At 31.7% G+C, this 19950-nt stretch overlaps 1 protein-coding gene and 2 long non-coding RNA genes across 3 annotated transcripts; all 3 read right to left on the bottom strand.

The window, feature by feature from the left end:
• Positions 1 to 1815: 1815 nt before the first annotated feature.
• On the bottom strand, positions 1816 to 15004 carry LOC145318410 (uncharacterized). Its single transcript, XM_080159698.1, has 13 exons — positions 14963 to 15004; positions 14232 to 14383; positions 13734 to 13887; positions 13046 to 13154; positions 12354 to 12454; positions 11637 to 11734; positions 10331 to 10488; positions 9564 to 10013; positions 9117 to 9264; positions 5990 to 6104; positions 5520 to 5573; positions 2356 to 2487; positions 1816 to 1851 (listed from the first exon to the last, which is right to left on the bottom strand). The coding sequence occupies exons 1-13, from the start codon at positions 15002 to 15004 to the stop codon at positions 1816 to 1818; spliced, it is 1749 nt and encodes a 582-aa protein (XP_080015824.1).
• Positions 15005 to 15461: 457 nt separating this feature from the next.
• On the bottom strand, positions 15462 to 16690 carry LOC145318222 (uncharacterized). Its single transcript, XR_013879258.1, has 2 exons — positions 16583 to 16690; positions 15462 to 15512 (listed from the first exon to the last, which is right to left on the bottom strand). It is a non-coding gene; the product is annotated as an uncharacterized LOC145318222 (long non-coding RNA).
• A 154-nt stretch (positions 16691 to 16844) lies between these two features.
• On the bottom strand, positions 16845 to 18502 carry LOC145318409 (uncharacterized). The gene is made up of 4 exons (XR_013879327.1): positions 18426 to 18502; positions 17809 to 17884; positions 17105 to 17191; positions 16845 to 16850 (listed from the first exon to the last, which is right to left on the bottom strand). It is a non-coding gene; the product is annotated as an uncharacterized LOC145318409 (long non-coding RNA).
• Positions 18503 to 19950: the final 1448 nt, after the last annotated feature.

Below are 19950 nucleotides of genomic sequence, written 5' to 3'. Positions count from 1 at the left end.
AAATGACCTCTCCCTTTTTTAAACGAAAGTTATAGTTCAAATTTATTGGAATAATGTAAAAGTTTGGGGCATAATAGTTCTTAAGATGTTACAACCTTGATGTTAGGTTTTTAAAAAACATTACATATGGTTTTCAAAAAAGTTTTAAGGTTTTCCTCTAGCTTGACTAGTAATAACTCCAGAGTTAGATAGGATCATAGTTGGTTGTTCTACTACCTAGAAATAAGAATAATTATATCCCCTAGCCTGACTTGTGATAACTCCAGAGTTAGATAGAATCATAATTGGTTGTTCTACTACCTAGAAATAAGAATAATTATATCCTCTACCCTGACTAGTGATAACTCCAGAGTTAGATAGAATCATAGTTGGTTGTTCTACTAACTAGAAATAAGAATAATTATATCCTCTAGCCTGACTAGTGATAACTCCAGAGTTAGATAGAATCATAGTTGGTTGTTCTACTACCTAGAAATAAGAATAATTATATCCTCTACCCTGACTAGTGATAACTCCAGAGTTAGATAGAATCATAGTTGGTTGTTCTACTACCTAGAAATAAGAATAATTATATCCTCTAGCATGACTAGTAATAACTCCAGAGTTAGATAGAATCATAGTTGGTTGTTCTACTACCTAGAAATAAGAATAATTATATCCTCTAGCCTGACTAGTGATAACTCCAGAGTTAGATAGAATCATAGTTGGTTGTTCTACTACCTAGAAATAAGAATAATTATATCCTCTAGCATGACTAGTAATAACTCCAGAGTTAGATAGAATCATAGTTGGTTGTTCTACTACCTAGAAATAAGAATAATTATATCCTCTAGCATGACTAGTAATAACTCCAGAGTTAGATAGAATCATAGTTGGTTGTTCTACTACCTAGAAATAAGAATAATTATATCCTCAAGTCTGACTAGTAATAACTCCAGAGTTAGATAGAATCATAGTTGGTTGTTCTACTACCTAGAAATAAGAATAATTATATCCTCTACCCTGACTAGTGATAACTCCAGAGTTATATAGAATCATAGTTGGTTGTTCTACTACCTAGAAATAAGAATAATTATATCCTCTAGCATGACTAGTAATAACTCCAGAGTTAGATAGAATCATAGTTGGTTGTTCTACTACCTAGAAATAAGAATAATTATATCCTCTAGCCTGACTAGTGATAACTCCAGAGTTAGATAGAATCATAGTTGGTTGTTCTACTACCTAGAAATAAGAATAATTATATCCTCTAGCATGACTAGTAATAACTCCAGAGTTAGATAGAATCATAGTTGGTTGTTCTACTACCTAGAAATAAGAATAATTATATCCTCTAGCATGACTAGTAATAACTCCAGAGTTAGATAGAATCATAGTTGGTTGTTCTACTACCTAGAAATAAGAATAATTATATCCTCTAGCCTGACTAGTAATAACTCCAGAGTTAGATAGAATCATAGTTGGTTGTTCTACTACATAGAAATAAGAATAATTATATTCTCTAGTCTGACTAGCAATAACTCCAGAGTTAGATAGAATCATAGTTGGTTGTTCTACTACTTAGAAATAAGAATAACTATATCCTCTAGCTTTACTCCAAAGAAAAAAAACAATCTTATTAATGTTTTTTTTTTCATGGATTTTTCTATTATGATATTCCTTTTTCTTTTTTATTTAAATGACAACTGAGCGTCTGCTCTAAAACTCTCTTTGACCGTTAGTCCATTTCATGATTTTTTGTGCTTAGCTTCTTATGGATGTTGTCATCCTTGTTTCTTTCTGATTGCAATTCAAGTTTTAAATTTAAAAAAAAGTTTATACCTTTTCTCGCTTTTTATCCCATACAAAAATCTGAAAAAATATATAAGTGATATTGGTGAAAATAATTTGGAAAATAATTTGAATGGCATTACAGCAAATGACCTAAAAAACTTAATTTAATGCTTATTTTAGACTAGGTTAGTTCAAGTATGGGCTAAAGATCCTAGCAGAGATTGGGTCAAAGAAAGAATTGGGGAGATATTTCCATTTTAGCTTTGCAAATACTATTTAAAACAAAATAGGCGAATAAATCTAAATATAGAACAACTAAGCTATATATTAAGCTGTATCTACACACCTTTTCAATTTACTTGGTCAGTGAAACCGACTGATGAACTGATTACCTTTGTTATAGAGTAGCTGTGCTCCTAAAAATGAACGTAACGGACAAACATATTATATATAGCAGCTATGTTGCCTTAAAGCTGTACCTTGTTATTTATATATCTTTTCATCTTCATAAGTCAGTCATAAGTTATAGAGTTGCTACGCCACTAATAAATAATGTTTACAAACGCTATCTAAATACCATACCTTGTTATCTATATAAAGTTTATCATCCTTGAGTATGCACGTACTGTTGGGGTACTTCTCCTTGATTCTCGACATAAACTTGTACAGCTCCCCCCACTCCTCTCTCAGAGACCGCGGCATGTCCTCGCTTATCTAAAATATTATTTTTTTGGGATCATGGAAAGAAAACGAAGTAGCGGGTTTCGTCGTGTTTTCACAGTTCACGGCTCTGCTGAAAAAAGGGATACTCGGCTGGAACAGCTAAGTGATGATCTTCTGGTAGCGTCTAATTTAATTATTATATTGGCCTCGTAATCTGCAAAATCTGCTGTCGTAATCGTATGTCAGACAACTTTCTTCGAATATTAAAATTAAAATCATGAAAATAATACAAGATTGTTATCCGCGGAAAACTGTCTATAATACGATGCGATAAATAACTATTATTCAGGTTTTGTCATCCAATATTACAAATAAATGCATTATATTGCTTTGTTGAATAAATCATAAAATATAAACAAATCTTGAACATATCAAGCGTAGTTTTCAAATATCGATTAAGATTTAAATAGTTGTGAAAAACCACAAAATGGGTGAAACATTGATATTTATGACTTTAACATGGAAACCAGTCACGATGAAAATGTTCTTTTAAAACATTCATAGTGTTTTTAAAGTTGCTTAAAGTTACTTCATTGGAAAAGTTATATTAGGTTAGTTTGGGTTAATTCAGGGCTTGGATGCAATTTGTGGTAAGAGACCCTTTGCAAATAAGTAAATTGTATAGAATGGGAGAGAAGTTTTGATTAGTATTCGCTGGATTAGAACCGGTACTAAGACATACTAAAAATCATAAGAAAACTTTCTACGAATAGTAGAATAAAATTTAGAAAACTTCTACTATTTTTCTTATCTGCGGAAAGCTGTTTATAATACGAAGCGATAAATAACTATTCTCTTACATCTTATTGAATAATTCGTTCTTGTGGAGAATTTAGTAAAAGGAAATGAAATGTTTGTTTTGAAATCAAACAAGGATATTATAACTACATACAGTGCAGATGAAAAATAACAAAGAAAAGATAAAAAAAAATTTCTTCACGGAATGTAAGATGGTTGAGATACACATAAATTAACCGTTTTCAGAAAGTTTCTTTATGGACAGGATGCAAGATTAAACCTTTTAATATCCGTTAGATTAGAAGTTCTAAGCCATACTGAAAAAATATGTATAGCATAGTATTACAGACTATGCTAACTTATCCTATCTATGTAATTTTTCGGATATCTTTTATAAATTATTGAATTATATAATCAATAATCTTTTTGAAGATTAGATGTTTCAATAGAATTATGAAGAGATACTCTATTACATACTAGTGGCCTCGACCCTAGCCTCTTGGTGCATCTCTCATAAGATAGGTGGATGTATTTTGCAGTTTTTTTTATTATTGTTTGAAATTAGCCTTAATCCTACCTTGGACCAATACCAAAAATGCCTAACATTTGATTTAATGGTTTGTGGAAGGAGGGTGTTGAGGGGTATCAACGATTCATCACCCCCCAAAATTAATTCTCAATCGGCTTGGAACCCATGCAAATGTCTGTGCACGAATTTAAAGTTGAAATTGAAAATTCCCATTAAAATTGTCTAAAGTTCGGTTCAATGGTTTGCGAAATGAGGGTGTAAAGGGGTGTCAACGGCTCATCACCCCCCAAAATGTAAAATTAATCCTCAATCGGCTAGGAACCAATGCAAATGTCTGTGCACGAATTTAAAGTTTGAAATAGAAATTCCCATTAATATAAACAAATTAATTTAGACATTTTTTCTCACCTTTTTATTCCCTTAATCGGCTTAGAACCTATGCAAATGACTGTTCACGCCTTTAAAGGACGCCTGCAAGAAATACCACGCTTAAACTGCTGAAAGACTGCCACAAGTAGACCTAATACCCCAAATTTAAAGCCTTCAGCTGCAATAACAAAAAAGTTCTAGGCATTTCAAAAAAGCATTTTATATACAATGGAAATTTTGAAAGATTCCCAATGCTCATAAAAGAAAATACAATATTAAATTACGTCGCCTTAAATTATAACCTTATCTTTGTCAGAAATTTAGATTGCCAGTAACTGGTTACATTTTTACAATAAAAACACTACATTTCATAGTCATAATCTATAAAAAAAATTCAATTTAAATTGCATTTTAAACAAAAATCATAGCGGAAACAAAGGGGGAAACTTCTGCAAGCTCAGCTGTGATTGGTTTCCTAGCTGATTCAGCGTTCTGATTGGCTACAGTACACTCGGTACAACGCAAGATAAACTTAATTTTTAAAAAAAATTTTGACTATAAAAATGGGTATTTTTATTGTAAAAATGTAAATAGTACTGGCAATCTAAATTTATGACAAAAATGAGCTTATAATTTTTTTTCTAGGCCACGTAGTTTAATTTCAAAATTTCTAACATTAGCATTCAAATTCTTTAAAAATTTTCATTGTACATAAAATGTCATTTTAAAATGCCTAGAACTTTTTTGTAATAGAAGCTGAAGGCTTCAAATTTGAGGTATTGGGTCTACTTGTGGCAGTCTTTCAGCAGTTAAAGCGTGGTATTCCTTGCAGGCTTCCTTTAAAGTTTGAAACCTTTATAAGCTTTGCTAAAGTCATACTTTCAGAATGATTGAGATTCTGAATCAATTACGGTATCTCCTACAAAGATACCCCTCCTTGTTTTCTTGTGTATCTTATGTATAACATTATCTGTTTAATAGATTAATTATTGGAATTATTGAACAGACAAAGTGCACTAGTGGATTAATTAAAGGATGCATCAATCCAAGGTTATATTAAGTAAACAACAAGAATCATATAAAGTTGACTATACGACAACAACAAGAAGATGCTTTTCCTATGTTCGCCCTTAGTCTAAAAATAATATTAATCACACTAAGTGGCGTGTACAGGGATTTTCGAAGGGATGGAAACCTAGAGGGGAAAAATGGACTGACAGTTCTCCACTTTTTTTACCCATGGGGATGTTATTGTTGCCCCCCTATATCCCGCACTCCCCCGTGGTGCTGATATTCTTGTCTATACAGGGAAGAAAATATAAATAATTAATTAAGTAATTTAAAAGAAGTAAATTTTAATTATGCGATCGAAAATAATAAGATTTACCAAAATTTTCATTCCTTGCAGAAGGTTTGTTTTGGCCAAAATTTCTTCTCGGTCCTAAATATGATAATAGTTATTTCTCGCATCGTATTATAAATAGCTTTTGTTGCTATGGCAGTAGCGCGACTTTTAAGAGTCAGAGTAGAGAAATGCCTAAGCCTAAAACATTCGCAACTCATTATTAAGCAGAGATAGGACTTCCAGACATTGGTGGTGCAATCGAATGGTTGGTTGTGTGTAAAAGTTGGGATGTTAGTGCATTTGGACCTACTAAAAAAGTATAGACCTACGTTCTTTTTAACGTCCCCAAAGGTATTAATTTTAGGTAGTGTCATGTAAGAGGTCATAAAAATACATCTATTTTCCATCTCTATTTTAGTGGTTTCCTTTCCCGCTTCTCCTCTCATCCTTCCCTTTTAGACGTATTTTTAAGGGTCACACATGACACTTTCCGCTATCCCTTAAAATGTTACCTGCGGGTGTTGCAGTGTGACAACAAGGGGCGGCCAGCCCTCAATATCTGACCTGGACGGGGTCAGACGCCGGATACCGGTCAACATCATCTCACGCCGTACACCCAAGACTCGCCTTGAATAAAAAGTAAGTAATTGTATCAAATATTATCTCTGAAATAGTTGTGCAGGAAAACTTCGTATTTGCCATATCAACAGAATTTTTGTTATTCTATTTATTAGGAAGATGTATTTACTTATACTGAACGATACGAGAGAAAAAATAATTGCTGCATTTACAAAATATAATTATCTTATTTTTAACATGTATAATGTGTTCTATAAAGCTTATTCTCCCTTACTATGTCTGTAACTATGTTACTATGTATAATGGATATAGAATATGTACTAGGATGTTATGACAGGGGAAAAATAGTTGCTATAATGGACATCATTTATTGAACATTTCGTTCATTCAGTAGAAGGGGAGGGGAGTGGGTAGAGCCAGCTATTATTTTCACATTAATTGAGTACATGATAATCTGGTGTAAGCTCCAAGATATAATGATACCATTTGTGGTTACATATTGAAGTCTGATACAATTTTGTAGCGAAGCCGCTAGTCTAAATATATATTTATATTTTTTTTCGTTGCATCTTTGCGAGTTATGACCGTTTTTGTCTTGTTTGTTTATTAATCTTCATAAAAATCTACCATAAATATTTTTAAAAGCGAAGCTTTTCTATAATTAGGGTCGGTCCGTACGTCCGTCCGTCCGTACGTCCGTCCGAGATAGATAGCTTTTATTAGTTGATTTAGGCATGTTAGAATTGTCCTATCGATTTCAAACTTTGCATGATGATTCCTGAAGTAGTTAGGTACGATTTAGAAAGCGTAGCAACTCTATAATCATTACCAGAATGTCTGTACGTCCATTTTAAACATGTTGATTTTTCTACTTTTTTAACAACAAATTTTTTATGTGATCTAATTATCCGTTTGATCTGATTTTTGGTATATTGATTCCTGGAACAACAAAGAACATTATTATAAGCAAAGCAACTCTATAATCAAGTCCTAAAAATGTAAGTATGTCCATAAACATTATCCTGTATCAAGCAGTTTTTCAACAAATTTACTTATAATTTTGCTTCGACTCTTATACTTCTATATTCTGATTATTCAGTTCAGACACTATACAAGCGTTAATGTCCGTTTGTCCTACCGTTTCAGTGCTTCGCTTTTATGGATGTTGTCATCCTTGTTTTTATGTAATTTATAAAAAAAATGTATTTTACAAGATGTACTAGTATATCAATCAATTAAAAAAAGAAAGAAGAGAACTGTCTATTTGATGTTTTTAAGTACATGAATGTTTTGCATTAGACAACAATGGGAATGTTTCTATTTTAATTTAATTAGGATGATATTATCCATGAAAGCGAAGCCAACTACTAAGTTATAGAAAAGACGTACGTAGTCATAAATCTAGTTGGTTTTTAGGGAAATTATACTCTGTCTTTTTTTGAACATCTGAAAAGGCAAAAAAATCTTTAAAAATAAAAAAATACAATTCACATTTCATAGCGTAAATCTATATTAAAGTTGCTTTAGTAAAATCAAAAAAAAAATTTATATAAAAATAGCAAATTCGCCAATGTTACTCTTGTCTAAGTTGTTAGAGTAGAAAATTAATTATTATTATTTGAATTGAAGCTGAAAGAAACGACATATTTCAACTGTGTGCAAATGCATTTCAGTTCGTCCAATTTAAGGATTTACATAACTTTACAACACAGTTAAAACAGAATAATATTTTTCTTTTATTAATTTCAAGAAGTTAATATTTTCTTCTAAAGTTTTTGCTAAATAAATTAAAAGGTTAGAGTGTTTATAATTAGTTATAATTAAGTTCAAGGATCGACGACAGCCAAAAAGCGTTTATTGCGGCTAGCAGCTACCCTTAAATTTATTTTAATATACCCAGGTAAATAGCTTAGAACCTTTAAAAAGCTTCCGTGAAAATCTTAGACAGTCCAATTGCTTTACATTGTAAAAAATATAAAAACGTGAACAAAAAGATGTATTTAATTTACAAAAGATAATTATTGTCAAAGAAATAATAAAAAAAATGAGAACAATAAGAGCAAGGTAGAATATAAAATTTACTTTAAGAACTGTTTGTTCTTCTGACACAAATACTTGTCTTGGCGTCTGAGGATTTGTCGGTCAAAATTGAAAAGAATTTTATAAGAATTTCTTATTAGCGCGGCCCTGCAACATTGTTAAACTACAACCAGGTATATAGGGATGGAATAATTGACATTTTATTAAATTTTAGAATTCTAGTAGAATTTAAAAACCAGATTTAACCAAAAAAATTACAACAATTTAGATATTACCATTCTTGTTACTTTTGGAAAGTCAGAAATAAGTCAGTGAAAAAAAGATAGCTTAAATACTGTGAACTGTGTGTAATTGATCAAACACATAGAACTATGCATATCATATATGTAGTTTCCATCTTATCCTACTTATACTTTGAAGAAGAACAAATTTATAGAACCAGCCAAAATGATCTTGTTTGAAAATAGTTCATTTTGATTTTTGTTGTCTGCTAGGCAATAACTTTTTCACGGCATTCTACGCGCAAGCGCTAAAGTTTTGAAATATAACTAAGAAAAGAAAAGTTGCATCGGTTCTAGTACCCAAAGTACAAGACAACCAAAAGAATGAAATTAAGATCGATTGTCTCATCCCTTTTTCCCTGACCACAAAAAACTTTTACACGTTCAATTCATTAATTCTGTATATATTTTTTTAGGCAGAGCCTTTATTTATTTAGGATGTGTTCAACTTACTACAATCCATAAAATTTCTTATATCTTAATATCCTTTTTTTGATGTTGCACTTTTTATGGATAATAATGTCCCTGTTTTCTTGTTGAATACATTAAAGTTATATACCGGATCATACTATATACAGCTTTCCGCGGATTGGAAAATAAAAAAATTCTGGGGTCATTTCTTCTTTATTTGCCCTGAGATATTATACATGATTTTGCAGTAGGGCTCAGAACGGGTTGTAATCCAGCGGAAATTAATAGGATTCAAAGCCATGCTAGATAAATAAAACTGCTTTAATACCTGACAATCTTTGAGACAACATTTGCCAGACCAATGAAGTTCTCTCCCTCCTGTGTGACCTCTATTCCATGGAACATCAAATTATTTCTCCATTCTCTTGGATGCTCATCTACCAGGTTCTCCATGTCATCTACTCTTGTCTCCAGACCTGATATAATTGTATGCTTATGTTTATTTATCGAATCGTATTTTAAACAGCTTTCCGCGGATAAAAAAGTACAATTAATAAATTCATTTTTATATTCGAAGAAAACTGGACATAATTCGATACATAATTTTTCAGTATGGCTTTCAACCGGTTCTAATCCAGTAGACAGAGTGTCTGTTAAGTAGCCTGCTGCAGGCAATATTAGGTTTCAGCCAACAGGCAGTTTAGGCAGAATATAATGGGGAAAAGGCTTCTTACCATGTCGTTAATCTCTTTTACTATTAAAAGTTTAAATATACCCTTAATTCTGGAGTTGAAATTATTAAGATTTTGTAAAGCAGCAGACACATCTTCATCTCCAAGTCTGTTGATATTCTCATCAATCTTCTTATATTTCTCCTCAAAGTCATCCTGTACTGACTGAATAGCTCCATCAACCATGGAGCCCAGGGTCTTCACTTCCTTGTCAAACTTGGAATCCTGTGCTTTCTTATGCTTGTCAATAACACGAACCTGTTCGTCCAGGTCTATCTTATTATCCCTGATTTCACACTCCAGAGCAGATATGCGAGAATCCATCTCCTTTTTGAACTCTTGTCTCAGGGTGCGCATAGAGATGTCGAGGGCGCCCCACTTCTCTGTCAGGTCGCCAGAGATCTTGCCCTGCTTGTCAGTTATCTTAATGATATTGGCCATCTGCTCCTGGAAGCCCTTGGAGATGGAGTCCTCCACGGCGCGCACACTGTCCTCTGTAATTCAAAACAAGTACAGTCGTAAAGATTAAATGGACCATTGAATTGTTTTACATAAAGGCTTTACAATTAAGATTGGAAAGTAAAGTAAACTTTACACAATTAGATTGTATTTTATGGATCTAAAATTTAATTTTACAATATAGACAGTCTCTTTAAGTCTTTAAACATATTGAAATCAAACAAGAACGATACAATTTGAAAGCAGCTGACCTTTCTGAGATCTATATTCCTTTTTAAAAATATTTAAGTAGAAACATAGTTACAAATATTGTTAAAAAAATAGTTAATACGATTATCAAATTTAATATTACCTATATGTCTGATATTAACTTGAATATTTTCTTGATTTGCCAGCAAAGAATCCAGCTGATCTATCTTGCCACGCTCCTGGCTCACACTCTCATTCTCCTTGGCCTTGATCTTCATGTCCAACTCGTCAACCTGCACCAACATCTTCTCTATGCTTGCTCTAAATGTTTATAAAAGTCAGAGATCAAAGGGATAAGACAATGGTCCATAAATTTATGTACATCCCCAAAGATGATACTCAAAGTTACCCCTTCTGTAGAATTTTTTGTTGTTAAAAAGTTTGGGCACTGCACTGATTGTTAGAACCAACCCATCAAAAAGTAATAAAAAGTGCCCAAAGTTAATTATATAACTTTGGGGACCAGTTTGATAACAGCCCAATGCCCCCTCCCTCCCTGATAAAAGTAGTTTTCCATGCATCAAAGACATAATAACTTATCTTAATACACTAACTTTGGATCTACCTATTATTATGATTTTTATCTTATCCTATTATATAATGTAATAAGCTTTTGTGTCTGTAGCGAAGGATCTCGCTAACCGCTGAACCGATATGGTTCTACTTTACAGTGAAGTTTCTTATAGGTCCTGATATGGTTTTAGGCTGTTATTATTTTTACAAATAAGTCTGAGCGTGGTTGTAGGCACTTCCATAACCCTTCAAATAAAAAAGCCCCTAAAAAAGCCTAGTAATTATATTAAAGTAGTTAGATATGAGTAGCTGATTGCATAAATGAGATCTCATAATTTACAGGGAAGGCCATGTGCAGGTTTTAAGCTACTTGGAGGAAGGTTAGGCCAACCCTTCAAAATTTCTAATTTTTAAGGAGCTAATTACCGACCCCACCCCCTTCCTTCCCCCACTGATTAAAAAAATATTTTGTAAAGTTTTGTGTACATTTTTAGTCCATTTCAGAAAAAAAACAAAGTTATATTGCTTAGGCTAGAATAATAAAATAAACTTTTCCCCAGTCGATGTTTTAAAACAAGGTTGTTGCATGTATTGACACACCCACATCAATTTACCACATAATTCATTACACTAAATTATTTTGCTATTATTGTTTAGCTTTAGTCACAAATAAATGAAAACCCCATCCTATTTTAACCTAATATTTTGCTTGAATTCAAATGATCGAAAGGTCAATTTGAGAGATTTTAATGGTTGTACTAGCTGTTAAATTTATTTAAAAATCAAATAATTCAATTATCTAACAAAAATAAAAATTGTGGCTCAACGAAACCTTTTCAAAAATGGTATTTTTAAAAGCGCGATTTGAAATTTTAAAAAAATTTGCATTTTATTACCTGATTTCTTGAATAAGCACCGCCTGTTGTTCTCTAGCTACTTGTTGTTGCTCAGCATTCACTTGTACTATCCCTTCCAGTCTTTTATGTACAGTATCCTGTAACAAGTTATATTAATAGTTCTCAAGCTACTTGTAGTTCTGTATTCACTTGTACTATCCCTTCCAATCTTTTATGTACAGTATCCTGTAACAAGTTATGTTAATAGTTCTCTAGCTCCATGTTATATTTGTTATTTTTTCCAATTGCAACTTCAATTATTTTCCTTAATATATATTCAAAGAAAAACATAACATTTTTAGCAAAGTATTGGAATAATTTTCATAAGATTATTTTCAGTGTGGCAATCAAAATATCCACTGGATTATATCCGGTTTTCAGTCATACTGAAAAATCATGTATACCATTGTATTACTGACATTTTTTCAAGAATGTTAAAACAAGAATTGTAAGATCAAACCAGTTATGTTAGACCTGTGCGATAAATAAATACTTCATGCTAATTCTAGATTCATATAAAAAATTTCGAATATTGTTTATTTTTATAGGAAAAGAATGTACACAAATTTTTGATATAAAAGTAACACATAACATCTGCCAGATTTTTGAGATGATTGATGTAAAATTCATCTCTAAGAAAAAAAATAATAATATTATGATTATAAGATTCCAATATCCGAAAGAATGATAATATTTCTCCATCATTGGAAAGTGTACCTGGATTGCCAGCTTGTTGTTTGTTTGTTCGAGCTGGACCTGTATCTCTGACTGGACCTTGGTGACCGCTGCATCTGCTTCCTTCACTCGCTCACCCATTTCTAGATATTAATATGTACTGAAGCAAAAAATTATTCACGTACAAAATATGTGACTGCAGTGTTTTTTTTTTTTATAATACATGATGATCAAAAATGGTTTTACATTTATAATATCTTTCATATTTTACTGAAACCCGCAACTGTGGCATTGCACATAGCGTTGTCCAACATCAATAGTTAGTGAATGAGAGTACCTTGGCCAAAAACAGACTCAATTCATTACCATACACTGTTAGTACTTCCAGACAAAGGTCGTCCAATCAAAGTGTTGCTTGTCTCGTCTAAAAGACTTTTGGCCGAGTATTCATGCACTTCTGTAGAAAATATGGTTCAGATATGCCCCAAAATAAGCCTTTATGGTGTATTCCATCCTCCAGAGGCTATCTATCATCCAATGTTTATTGTGTTGAAAATATAAAATTGTATTACAAGAATAATAAAAATAACGATCAAAGTTTACATATCATATGAAAAAAGCAACTGTTAAAAATTGATGTAATATTAATTAAAAGTCTGTTAACTTTTACAAATACGCAGATTGATGAACATATCATTGCTATAAAGCACTTATAGTAATTATGCTATTGCTACCTATTTGTTTTTCTGTGTTAATCTTGACATGTTGTTCCAATTTATCAAGTCTTGTCTGCAATGTTTCAACTTCATTATCACAACCTTGAGTCATTTGGGTAATCTTATCCTGAAATTACAATTTGTAACATTAACAGAACAATGATGTTAAGATTTATAAAAGCGCAGATGAACAAATTGACAGGACATGTCTATATTAACGTTAAGAGCTTCCGTTGCAAACAGACGTATGGACTAACCCTAAATGTGGAAAAGCTACGCTATTAACAAAGATAAAAATAAAGAAATAGATCTCTAAGGAACTGACTACTGATTAAAGAATTTAAAGTTTGTTTATCTGTATTTCCATTGCTTGATGTACATATCAATAGAGATTTAACAAGAAAACAAAGAGCTGGTTATCTAGTACATTTTTTTTTGGTTTAGCAGCTTATCCCCCCTGGAAGTGTAGGGCTTCAAACTAATTTAATTTCTTGCCTTAAAACTCTAACCCCAAAAATATCACATAAACACAAGGAGATAGTGGGTATATTGAACTGTAAATTGCACTGGTAATCTTATTTTTCAAATCTTTTTCTATGGATCAAAAACATTGGGTACTTTTACTTAATTTTGATTGGTTGGTTTGAAACTATTACTTTTCAAATAATAATATTACTCTATAATAGGTTATTTTGTTTAACTATACCTTTAAATTTTCAATCATGGTAAGAACTTCTTGGGTCTTTCTCTCGGCATTTCTGATCTCCCCCTTGAACTGTTCCTCCTGTGTCTCTGCCAGCTTCTTGTTGTCGGTGATGCCGCTCTTCAAGCTGATGTTCGTCTCCTCACATTCCACGATTCTGTGTCAGTTTAATTTTTCATTTTTATCAACTTTTGAAAATAAATTAATGTTTGAATATTTTAGGAATTATTTTTTAAAAGTTTCAAATCACAATTAATCTCTTTATTAAAATAGTAAAATTATTTTTTCATTAATCTGCTTTAGAGTAAACCATCTAAAATTATTTAAAAAATAAAATGTTTTTTTAATGTTGTAAAATTCATAGTTTTTCTAAGAATGGCGTAATTCATAAAAATATAAATAAAAAATATAAATTTCCTTTTTTCCAGTACTTCAATTCGTTGTATAAGTTCATCATATCTGGCAACATCTGCCTGTTTCCCCTTCTCCACCCCCTCCAACAGCTCCCCGTGCACGCCCTTGGCCTTTGTCAGGGCGTCGTCCCCAGTCTTTTGTACCAGGGACGATATCTCGACCATCCACTCCTCAAACCTTGTGGTGAGGGCTTTGTGAAAGTTAACTCGCTGCTCTGTTGCTTCTTTGATCACGTCGATCTGGGTTTCAAAACAATTACTTTTAAATTATGTTATTTTGGTAGCTTTTTATACTGCCTATAAAAATGACGTCATAATGGCCTACATTGGTAATTAATTCGGTCATTTGTATTGTATGGCGTCATTTTTATTATTGGCACTATAAATAGACTCGTTATTTTGTATTATATCATAATCAGTTTTAGTCTATATGGTTTGTATAACTGAATACATGTTTAATAATATTTTATTATAATAGGCCAAATTCAATAAAATTTTACAGGCTAGCCCAGAAATTAGGGTTTCTAAGCCTTACATAGAATAAAGTAACTGTAAGACTTCGAAAACTTAACTTTTAGACGAATAGAATAGGAAATATAATCAATAAAGTATCTTAATTACTTTTTTGATACTTGATACTTTAGACTAATTTCAGGGTTTTTTTTTTTAGAAAACATAAGATAACCATCATTAAAAAGATTAAACTGAAATAAAAACAAATTAATAAAATCCAAAAGAAAATGTGTTTTAAAAAGTGATTTGTTCCTTTTTTGCTATTTCTTGTTTTTCCAGATGTGTACACTCTTGAAACTGTTTGACCTCATCCTCCAGAAGATTATATTTGGCTGAATAATAATTCATTATAAGTTTTTTTTGGGTGAAGATAAGATTTCAAAAACTACTAAACTGATTGAGTTTTCCTTTATGTAGTAAATGGGATATTTTTAGGCTTTTTTAGATTTAGATTTATTTCTTGTGATGGTTTTATAATATTTTTATGTCCCCTATTTACCCCTTTTAATACAGAGTCCCATAGAAGCTATGGGCGCCGCTGATGGGAATTTTTATTACTTAATAAAATCATAAAGCTAATGTAATCTATTGGCAAAATTATAATAGGCATTTTTATCCTGCTATAATTTTAAGCAACAATTTTGTTTGAAAATGGAAATCTAGTAAATGGCTGATCTAATTAGAAAAAAACAACAATTTGGAATGTTTTAAGACTACTTTAATCTATTCTATTGCAACGAGAGAAGCAGTCATATTAATATTTTCTTACCAATAGTTTCAATTTGTTTAGCTTGCAATCTTCTGATTTTCTCAATAAGTTCTGCATTGGCCTGCTTTCTTTCCTCGATCTTCTTCTCTAAAGTATTTTTATTTCATTTTCATTTTACCAGGTAGAGTTTTATATTTTACAGGAATCCTCGACGCTGTTAGATAAGAATAAGGGTGACAACATCCATAAGAAATAAAGCACAAAAAAAACATGGATGGACAAACGGTCAAAGGATCAGATGGATGCTGTGCAAAATGGTACAAAAAATGACGTCATACTATAAAGTTGTCCAATGAGAGGCCAATATACATTGTAATTGACCAATGGTAAAATATATACTCGCCTCTCATTGGTTATTGGTTATCATATGACGTCAATTTTTTTGTACCATTTTGCGCAGCATCGATCAGATGTTTTGTTTGCAGTCATAAAAAAGAAAGAAATAGAATACGCGAATATCAGACAACAGATAATCACGAAAGCTTTCAAAATGCATATTTATGTCTTTTGTAGAATTACCGTCAGGCTGAGGACCAAGTTAGTTGTATGTTAGATGATCTTTGGTATCTTGACCAAAAAATCAGCAATTTATCTTAAATAGCAGCCGAGAAAATCACATTTTTTCCCATAGCTTTACGGAGTGCCTCATGGACGGTCGGTAGACTAAGTGAATTATAGAGTAGCTTCGCTATTATAAATAAGCTTGAAATAAAAATGCGCAAAACAATGTATTTAAAAATGTGCCAATATTCAGGTTATTGCAATTATATTCCAGGTAATAGTAAAAGTTGAGGAAGACATTATTGGAAAACTTTGCAATACTCGAATCAAAATAATTTTGCAAGAAAGACATGACTGGATAAAATAATTTTTTTTTGCAATAGGTAGATTTAGACATTTTAGATTATCTGGGACAGCGGAAAGTGTCATGTGTTACGTCATAAAAATACATCTAAAAAGGAAGGCTAAGGGGAGAAGAAAACCAACAAAAAAGAGACGGATAATAGACGTATTTTTGTTACGTCACACATGACACTTTCCAGCGCCTTAAAAAATTTCTTAAAATCTTTGCCCACACCCTCCTACGTCGAATAAAAATGCCCCTAGATCCTAGGGGCGCTTCAGCATACACTTAATAAATTTATCAATTGTATTACCTAGATCAACATTACTCTGTTCAACAATTTCTTTGATAGCAACAAACTTGGCCTCAGTGTCAATCTTATGATTGTCTATTTCAGTCTTGATTTCCTCAACATTCTAATTTATAGTTAAAATTTAGTATAGAACAGTTAATTATTATACAAAATACTCTTCTTTGTTCAAGTTCTTTTGACGTCATAATTCGTTATAGATTTTCAATTTTTTAAAAAGTATTTACAATTTCCTTATGCAAGATTAAAAGTATCCTTTCAAAATCTATTGCTATACAAAGGTCAAAATAACATAAATCACATAAAAATGCATCATTAATGAAACCTAATTTAACAAACCAAAAATATTTGCAGAGTTTTTTCCTTTGTTTATGTGAAAATTGTGTTTTGAATGAATTTTGTCGGTGGTTTCCCTCAAAGTGCCCAGTCGAGCAAAACCCAAAAACTAGGGGAGGAGTTGGGGGGCGGTTTTAATGCTTAATACGCTTTGTGGGAAAGCACCACTTTCAATTTAAAGATACTTGCCTTATCAATTTTATTGGTCAACCATGAAACAAGATCAATAAGCTTGGCGTGGCTCACATCATCACTCGGCAGCTCCACGGATAATTGCTAAAATAAAGGATGTACATATATACAAGAAAGATCTCTTAAATGGCTCTCCATAAACTCTTTTCTTGGAATGCTTGTACTCCATGTAAATGTTCAGATTAGAAAGTTTGCAAGAAAACTTTATTTTTAAAACATTTTGGGGGGAAAATGAGTTTCTCTTAGCCCTTCTGTAGATTACGAATAGTGGTTAAAACGTTCGGACACTTAAATATATGAACCAACCAATCAAAATTCATTACAAATTCCCAAAGTTGTTAATTCAACAAATAAAGAAAACGTTATTATTAAACTTTGGGAACTAGTGTAATAAACAGCCCAATATCCCCTCCTTCCCTAAAAACTATACAATCATGATTTTTTTTCAGTATAGTTTCGAAATCGATTAGTATCCACTGGATTAGAACCGGTTCTAGGCCATACTGAAAAAACATGTATCGTATCGTATTATAACCAGTTTTCTACGAATATAAAAATGTGCAATCATAATATTAAAAACAAATTTTGTTACCCCTTGAATCCGGCATCTCGGGGCTAACAAAACTGGTTTTAATCTTATAATTGTAAATTTTTATATCCACGGAAAGCTGTTTATAATATGATGCGATAATTAACTATACCTTGCCATCCGTATTTTGTATTTCAGCCTCGCCTTCTTTCTTTTCCTCCACATCCTCGCATACATCTTTGGAGGCTCTGAATCAAAACATAAAAACAAGGTTATGGATATTAAATTAATTACATCTTACACCAGATTTTCATGATCTCTGAAAAAAATTGCGGCCGGCTAAAATAACGATTCCTCTTTTCAACCCCTTTACCACATCCCTCCTACTAGATGAACGAACTGACCAATAAACGAGTTTCATTGATCTAAATAGACGACATTTTTTCCCCTGTCCATATATTCACGTGTATTCTTCATCCATTAACAAGGAAGAATATTGTATTTAACCTTCCAAGGGCAAATGTTTAATACCTAATTCAAAAAAGGTATTTTTAGCAAAAATACTCATGACAAGTATTAAACAGTTTTAGGGTCCACAGATTAAAAAAATTAATTTTATTGTAGAGTTTATATTTAGGTTTAGAACGTAAACAAAACAAAACTTTATAGGAAGAGAAAGGGAGTGGACGGGAAGTGACGGGGATGGAAAGTAAATTATCAGCACCCCCCAACAAACCAGACAAACAGACACAAAAAAAGTAGAATAGCTTTGCTGCTTCATAAACTTACTCTTTAGTGATTGTCTCTTCTTGCGACATTTCATACGAATTTTGATAAACACGATGATATCTTTTTCATTATATTCTGAAAAAAGCATATTGAAAATTATGCCACAAATACTACTTTTGGTTCATTGAATTTTAATTTCTCTAGGTAAAATCAAGTTATACATTACATAATCTTTCCAAATCCCAAAATAAAAACTTTTTGAATCTTTTATTCTTGCTAATTTTACGGAAATACCAATTCTTTTTATGGAAATATGCATACGGACAAATTAATTTAAATAGGAGATTCCCTATGGTTCAGGAATCATCACACTTTATTTTAACTTAATCTAAATGAAGCCGAAACTAGTTTCACTACACTGTATTGCCTTTTTAACGGTTGAACAAGCGTTGCTTTATAATTATAGGGTAAATTTTCTGCTTAGAAGTTCATAGAAAAAAAAGTCGAAATAGTCTTTTTAAAAAGTAGTAACCTTCCTTTTAAAAGACATACATGTTATCTAATAATGCCCTAATGTCTAATGTCTTAAAGCCAGTTCATTCACAATAATTCTAGTTCCCTTAATATAAGAGGATATAATTAATGTACTAACTTTTTTGTTTAAGTTAAGGTTATTACACCAGTAACCTCTAGTTATCAAGGTTAGGTTAACATTATTCTAAAATTTTTAATGCTTGGTTATAGATCTTTTTATTATAATTTTAATTTTTATTTATTCACTTAAAATTATAAGAAAAATCTTTATAAATTACATGCATTTAAAAAGTATAACTTTTTAAAACTTGTAAAGAGGGGTTAACCAAAACTAAACTAAAGTATCTAACTGCAGTACCATAAGGAAACTAACTTTATTCATAGTTATAACCATTGAATAGAAAACAATTCTGGAAAGAGTCTGCAGACACCACAGCTTCCTGATTTATACCTGGAAGGAGCTCTTTAAAGTACAGATTTAAACAGCAGTCCAATTTAGTTTCGCTGAGGATTATTAAAAAAGTAATTGGCTTGCCTTCAGCTTTTACTAAATTTAGCTTTCAGGGTCCTTGTATTTAAAGGAGTAGGTTTTTGTAGAAAATAGTCTGAAACCATACCAATACTTGAAATGAAGTAGCCTAAAACCATCCCGGAACCTAAGTTCAACTTTCCTTAATGGAGAACCTAATCGGTTCAGTAGTTATCAAGATCTTAATCTATAGACAAAAAATCCTTGTTACTGTATATAAAAAGATTTCGAAAATCTGTTGGATTGGCTAAATCTGCAAATCAATGAAATAATTTGAAAGGCGCAGTTGTGTTTGGCGGCTGCAAATATCAGTCACTTTAGTGGTTGCTTTATAAATTATTCTGACCCTGCTGCATTAAACTAGTGGTTGCAGCTACGGTAAAACTGGCTAAACTTATCATTTTTGTTTAAAATAGAAATAAACAAATAAAATACAATATAAATTTTGAATGAATTTCCAATGTAGACTGAAAACAAGCCTTAATATAGCAGAACCATGGTGTTATACAGAGAGCGAAAGTT

The sequence above is a fragment of the Acartia tonsa genome, chromosome 4, assembly GCF_053477335.1.
Source record: "Acartia tonsa isolate MP-2025a chromosome 4, ASM5347733v1, whole genome shotgun sequence".
Lineage (NCBI taxonomy): Eukaryota > Metazoa > Arthropoda > Copepoda > Calanoida > Acartiidae > Acartia > Acartia tonsa.
This window is presented reverse-complemented; position numbering and strand designations above follow the sequence as displayed.